Genomic DNA, 7,871 nt, shown 5'->3' with positions numbered 1-7,871 from the left:
TTGGTTACTTCACAGACAATAACGAAAAAAGACATTAAAAAAACATAACCCATAAACCTTTACGAGAACCCATAGTAACAAGATTCATAAAGACAACAAGCACAAATGACAGCTAGTGTCCTACATAGTACAATGAGAAAACTCACCCGATCAAAGAGCTGAAATCCATTATTCGAAATCCTCATAGAATTAACTACATGAACCTCCTAAACCAATCACAAACAATACCTTAGCCTATAACTCACAACCACTATGAGTTTTACCAAAAGTCAAATGGGTAAAAAGTCAACGATTAAGATCAAAGTCAACTTAGTATGCCGCCACGCTGTGACATCCCCATTTTCACGGTCAGAAAAGACCGATTTGTTTATGCTTCATTTTCAAAATCAGAGTATACTTTTATTGAAAAGTGTTGCGGAATTTTGTTCCCAAAAACATGATAAATATGTTATCAAAGCATTTCTGAAGAAATGTATTTTATTCTTTTTAAAAACTTTGGGATGTCAACGTCAATACAGAAAATAAGCATAAAAAAAACTTACATTCATTTACACTAATAATCTACATCTCTTAATCTCTCAGTGTAGTGTAGCTTTATATCGACACATGTGATACAAATAAACTGAGTGGGTCAGGTTGGGAAACCTGGTGAGTACGTAGGATTTTCAACCCACAATAATATAGTTATTATGTTTAAACATCAAACATTCAAACCAAGTACCCATCCTCATTATCTTCTTTATTCTTAAGGATATACCCTAAGAATCAGCTATCCTTCATTCCTATGGTTTATCCTAGGGAATACACGTGAACTCCATTACTGCTAATGCCATCTATTAGGAACAACTGCCAATATTATCCTTTAGGCATAGCTGCCAGGATTATGTTGTTCTCAACTAGGCGCAACTGCCAATATCATCTATTAGGCGCAACTGCCAGGATTATGATGTCCTCTATTAGGTGCAGTTGCCGATGTTATCCTTTTTGCGCAATTGTTAGGATGTTTAGAGTGCATCATAGTTTGAAAAACATCTATAGGATATGGTGCAACTACCAATATTCATCTATATCATCTTTCATACCTCATCATTTATCTACCCATGTTCTACCCAACATTTTTATAGATATAACATACATCTATAGCTTTAGATTTGAAGAAAAATGTTCAGATCTGAATACAAAATACATCTACTGTCCATAACTAAAGAAAAAGGTTCAGATATATAAACAAAATACATCTACATCCAAGATTTGAAGAAAAAGGTTCAGATCTGAAAAGAAAATACATCTATAGTCTAGATCTGAAGAAAAGGTTCAGATCTGAGAACAAAATACATATACGGTTTAGATCTGAAAAACAAAGAAGTTTAAATCTTTCATCTAGCACAGATCTCAAGTAAATATGCACACATAGCACGTAATTTATATAAATTACTTCATATCTATGTGTAAGATGAAAGTAACTATGTACTTATCTAATAAAGAGTGATTCAGACAACACTTCAGTTCTTAAAATAATCTTCTTTGACGAAACCGGGAAGTTTGCTTGAAAACTGGTCTCTACACGGGCAGAGTTTCAAACCGAAAAAATCTTTTTCTCGGAGACTCCGGGCTCTTTAAGTATTTCTCCTAGAGCTAGAAAGGTTCCCTAGGCTTAGGGGGGGGGGGGTTGGGATAGGCTAGAGAGAGAGAGAGAGAGTGAGAGAGAGAGAGAGAAAGAGAGAGAGTAGAGAGAGAAATAGATTGGTTTTGGTGTGTGAAAAGTGACAGCCCTCGCAACCCTTTTATAGGCATGTGAGGCCTCGGTACGCTGGGGGTACTACTAACCTACATGGCGCGTAATGCGAGCTCGTACAACACGTGTCTGAAGCGGCTTGGTGCGACGTGGCTCAATGTGGACCGAGGAAAGGGAGTTCGATGGGTGTAACTTCTTCCAACGCGGGGCTTCTGAAGCTTACGCTGGGCGTCCGAAGTACGACGTGTCATCATCCTGTGCGAGACCGTAGGGAGCAAGCGGCGGCTGAGATGCGGCCACGTCAGCACTCCTCGTAGATTCACATCCTGACTTCTAAAATTCATAATTTTAGCATACGAGCTCCGTTTTTGACGTTCTTTATATCCACACGTAGGTGAGAGCGTACATTACAACTTTCGTTTAGACTCTGTTGGCTAATTTTTACATTATTTTTAAAGTTATATTTTTAACAAGCCAGGACAATAAAGTTCGTTAAAAATTCATAACTTATTCATCCGACGTCCGTTTTCGTCTGTCTTTTTATGGTTGAACTACTATTAACTAGACCTTCGATTCTCATTTAGGTTATGTCGGCTAAAAATCGGTCGGTATAATATTCAAACTCCGGGCTGCATACTGCTAGACTAAAACTTAGAAAATTCATAACTTCCTCATACGAAATCAGATTTGGGCATTCTTTTTACGCACACTCTCGGTTTAAACGAATACTACGACTTTCATTTAGATCACTAAGGCTATAAAGTCCTCTATTTTAAATTCACTATTTACGTCATGTAGTGTCATGTTGGTTTTGTTGTGAAAATTCGACATGCCATAACTTCTTTGTTATAACTCGGATTTCGACATTCTTTACATCCCCGGAATCCTTGTCATGACCACTACAACTTTCTTCATAGATATTGGGTCTATCTATATTTTTATTTCTGGCGTTTATTTTTATTCTTGACTTATTATATCATAATAAACAAGCATAAAGCACATAAATTCACATAATACTCGAATAATTCATTTTTATTACTTCAAAATGAGTTATATTTGTTGATCATAACTATTACGTCAGCGCATCAATTCTTAGCCTCGAAACATGGGCGTTACACACGCCGTGGCCAACCACTGGCTACATTGTAGCTATCCCACCACAAAATAGTCACGACGAGTTCTGCCACCACGTCGTGGAAAGCAAGAAACCACTTCGTGCTATCTGTTCAAAATTAGCTTAATGGATTAAGCCCTTAATCCATTAAACCCCGTACTTATACCTTTTAGAAAGCTCCCTTACACTCATATGTATAATAAAAATCCTTAATTTTAAGAGATGCATTTCTAATGTGTGTCTTTTACTTAAGTTAGTTCAATGTTGGATTAAGGTGTTTAAGATCACAACTAAATTGGTACATTCTTGTAATTACAAGCAAAATACTTTTTGGGTTGCCGTCATAACTAGAACTTGGTTATAATGACATTTGTAGAGAGATGATAACTTTTTTGATTATTATATGATTAATAAACTAATTGGAAATCATGAGGAAATTATTTGTTAATATATTATATGATAAATATATTAATTTGAAATAGATAGCAGATTTGTTAATTTATTATGTGATTAATAAATTAATATGAGATAGATTGTTGAATAATTGATTTGTTATATATATATATATATATATATATATATATATATATATATATATATATATATATATATATATATATATATATATATATATATAGGGAAGGGTTATTTGGAAAACAAAAAACCCTAAAAATCATAAAAATGCATAAAAAATACTAAGAATTCACAAAACTTTTTTTTGAAATTTTTTTTTTGAAAAAATCACAGATTTTTATACAAAATCGGTGAATTTTTTTGGAATTTAAAAAAAAAAAAGAAATTGATTTTTTATTTTTTTTTTTCAGCGAATTTTAACAAAAACCTGTGATTTTTTTATAAAAAAATCAATTTTTTTTTGTGATCTCTAAGTATTTTTTTTATGCATTTTTAGGATTTTTTTTTTGTTTTCCATAGAACCTAAACCTATATATATATATATATATATATATATATATATATATATATATATATATATATATATATCGATCCTAAGCTTTTATGTAAAGATATCCCGAAATTTGATGCCTAAGAGGTCATATTTATAGTTTAGGTAACTCTCAGACAAAACTATATTTGAATTAAGTAAATAATGAATTTAATTCCAATTCAAATTCTTTCCTTATTAGCATCTAGGAAGGTTTTGGAAACCCTAGAAGAGCTCCCAAAAAGTCCACCCTTGAATGGTTCTAGAATTGCCTCTTTTGTTCAACTATTGAATAATTACAGTTCACCCCTTGCACCTTTAATTAATTCCAATTAATCTCAAATTATTTCCAGATTTATTTTGATTAATAATTAATTCATTATAATTGATTTGTTATTAATCTACTAACCATAAAAATTAACAAAAAAATTATTTAACTATTGATCACATATTAATTTATTAATCATATAACAAATTAACAGATTAATTATCTATTTTCAATTAATATATTAATCATATAATACATTAACAAATCATTTCTCTCATTCCTAATATAATTTTTAGTTAATTCTGGTTACGAGAGCAACCATAAAAGGACTTTGCTTCTATTTACAACTTTATATCAATTTAGTTATGAGTTTATATACCTTAATCCAACACATCTTTCTCTTTGTGTTTCATGTCAAGACTCAGTCTCCATCCTCCAACGTCGATGAACGGACCACCAAAACCACTGCCTTCTTTATTTGTTGGAGTAATGGATCTAGGGTTTTTGATGAATGAGGGAGGAGGGAAAAAAGTGAAGTGATATTCCGAACAAATTGGGCAGATGTTTGGGTAGTTACCTAGTATTAACTAGTGGTAGAGGTATGGGATGTCATGAGTTATCCATCGACTTTCCTATGTTTCATCTCTTGTAAATTGATCTCCATGTTATTGCTATATCTTTAGAGATTATGTGTCGTACCCAATTACGTTCAAGAAAACCCCCTTCTTTTGAATGTGAAGAAGCTTGGTTGAGAAAATCGAGTTAGTTCTATGGTTCTCAGTCCATTTAATGGTTTTTAATATGATTCAGTATTTTGTCAAGTTATGGGTTTGTCATTATTTAATATCATTGTTTCCTGTATGGTATGTATTTTTTTTCTTTATTGAGCTTGCCTTTCTACCAGGAGCATACCTGAGCTTCTATCTACGGAGATCAAGCCGTGATTATTTAAAAATTTACAACGAGGGATGAGTGAAGTTCACCGGTGGAAAAAAGGTGTTGACGGCTGGTTACAGTTTTTTGGCTACCGACTTAAGAGGAGGGGTCGATAGAAGGAATGGTTGGAAGATGATGATTGATTGGGTTTATTTCTTATTTAGAGAGAGAGAGAGAGAGAAAGAGACTCTTTTTGTTAATAAAAATGTTTAAATAATAAAATAATTTGAGAGAAACAATTGAAATGACAAATATATCTCATTTGAGGAGCATATGTAAATGAGGAGCATATGAACAGATTAACTAATAAAATAACAATCTACATAGATGTTTCACTTTTTGGACCAGCTATGGATGAAAAAAAATTTTGGACTCAACTGTAATTTTTGGGATACCTCAAGAACCAAATTTATTATTATTATTATTATTATTATTATTATGGTCCAAAATGTGGCTTTTGCTTCTTTTTTTGTTCAAAAAAGAAAAGAATACTTCGTTCTAGATTTTGCAAACCGTAACAAGCTTCAAGTTATTTGAAATCCAATTTTTTTGACATCGAATTCCTATAAACACAATATTATTATTCAGACACCCCTGTAGCTTTCAATTTCATACATATAACTAATGAATATCAATCTATCAACACGTACTGCGTTCATTGACATTTATAAATTAATCTTCAAATGACCTCTTCTACAAAAAAAATTTAAAAAATGTTTTCATTAGCTGACAACTAACAAGTGTTCATTTCTAAATACATTAAATTTTATCAAAATTATAACTTATAACCAAACCAAAACCAATCAAACAAAGTCAACGATATATGGGTTGGGCATGAAGAGTAAACAATGATGTCAATGTCATACTTTCTCATTTGTTTTTCGAAACTATTTATAAACCACACATAATGCAGTTTAAATAGATGGTAGGACTTTGTAGCGTTGACAAAACTAAACTTCGGACAATAACAAGAGAACATGACGTCATGTAGTTCGATTTCATCCGGGTATTACCCGATTCAGTTCTCAGCCTTCTTCTTCTCCTCTCTTCTATAAAACCCTTCCATATCCCACACTGTGATACAACCCTTCAGTCCTCCATGATCATAGGTTCAATGTCAACAGCTTCATTTATGTTCAACATGGCCATTAAAATTCAGCCAGGAACAAGGTCTATGTTCGATATGGCCTACGACAGAGGATAGCTAGCTTGATTTCCACATAGTTACATATCATAGTTCCACCCAAGCTAAACTCTAGTTTCTCCTTTTTTTTTTTCTTTTTTTTTTTTTTATTCCTTAATCCCGATTTTAGTATATACGAAGTGATGGAAACAATCAAGGGAAATACGGGAAAGAATAACTTTCTCGTGAAGACATGGAAGCGATGTCGATCCTTCTCCCACATCCACAGCAGCAAGGGCAGCCTTAGTAGGTTACCGAAGAGCAGATCATGGAGCGGCAAGGAGACGATGAAGAAGAAAATAGCACCGGGAGGGTTTTTTCCGGTGTGCGTCGGACCTGATAAACAAAGGTTCGCTGTGAAAACAAAGTATGCAAGTCATCCTTTGTTTGCGATGCTTCTGGAGGATGCAGAAAAGGAATACGGGTACCACTGTGATGGCCCGATATCACTTTCATGCGATGTGGATCTGTTCTACAAGGTGTTGGCGGAGATGGAGGCAAAAGATGTGCAGCCGTTGGGAAGGAGCTATGCGTTCGGGTCATGCAGTCCGTTTAATCCTAGCCGTCGATTGGGAAGCAATGGTGCAGCTCAGATGGCTAAACTAGGGTATGGTTATTATGGACCTATAAGCCTACAAGCTCGATTACGATGAGTTAACCCAGTTTATGAAAGTTGTATAAATTCGCATCTCATGTTTACGTATGCTTAAGTTAACTATAAGCGATGTATGAACAAATCCGGTTGCCTGTAATATATATTTGTGATTTTCTTATAATCGTATTGCATATCATGATGTATGCATATATCAGATATATATAGTCACAGGGGCTGATTTGCACCAAGGTAATGACAGAAAGATGGTAATGACAGAAAGATAAATAAATGAACGGGGAAGTAACAGAGGATAAAATAACTAACCGGCCGGAAGGGTTAACAAAATTGTTTGGAGGCTAAGTTTTTATTATTATTATTTTCTTTTTGGAACCATAGTTGTGTCAAAGAAGCTCGTTCACATATTTCAACAAAGGCTCCTAGATCTAATCATCGAATAGGAGTAACATGACCCTATAAGGATTACAAGGGAAAAGTCCCCACATGAGTAACTGTTAGACCGTGTGGTATACGTACCACAAAACGGGTTGTGGTCCAGGTGGCCACGAGAAAATTTCGTGCACACCACCCCAACATTCCGTGGTCGGGCGTGGTCGTTGTTATTCGTGTTCCCGACGACGAGTGTAAACGGATTCAACGATTTGTTAATTGATTTGTTGACCGTTGAACGGTCATTTGGCCTTTTTTTTTTTTTTTTTTTTTTTTTTTTTCAAACTCAATTCAATACACAAATAAATAAACCTTCTATTTTCACCAAAATACAAATTCATTCTAACCTTCATTCTCTAAAACCACAAAACACATGCACATGGATTCCACAAAACATATGAAATTTTTAAAAACTTTTGACTCGGATGACGACGTAGAATTCGTCGAGACATTCTTCAACGTTATGCAACACATTCACGACGAAGAAAGTTCAAATGCTGCTCGTACAAAGGCGGTCGTCAATCGTGATGTCCAAGCCGCACACGACTTATTGGTACGCGATTACTTTGCCGATAATTATCTTTATAATGAAGACTCATTCGAACGTCGTTTCCGTCTGAATAAGGCTATATTTTTACGTATTAGTAATG

The 7,871-nt window shown here is 34.0% G+C and overlaps 1 protein-coding gene across 1 annotated transcript; it reads left to right on the top strand.

Annotated features, from left to right (window-relative positions):
- Window positions 1-6,051: 6,051 nt before the first annotated feature.
- Window positions 6,052-6,955, top strand: LOC111895385 (auxin-responsive protein SAUR71). The gene has a single exon (XM_023891466.3). The coding sequence runs from the start codon at window positions 6,323-6,325 to the stop codon at window positions 6,830-6,832; it is 510 nt and encodes a 169-aa protein (XP_023747234.1). The 5' UTR covers window positions 6,052-6,322; the 3' UTR covers window positions 6,833-6,955.
- The last annotated feature ends 916 nt before the right edge of the window (window positions 6,956-7,871 follow it).

This window comes from Lactuca sativa, chromosome 4 (assembly GCF_002870075.4).
Source record: "Lactuca sativa cultivar Salinas chromosome 4, Lsat_Salinas_v11, whole genome shotgun sequence".
NCBI classification, from domain to species: domain Eukaryota; kingdom Viridiplantae; phylum Streptophyta; class Magnoliopsida; order Asterales; family Asteraceae; genus Lactuca; species Lactuca sativa.
This window is presented reverse-complemented; position numbering and strand designations above follow the sequence as displayed.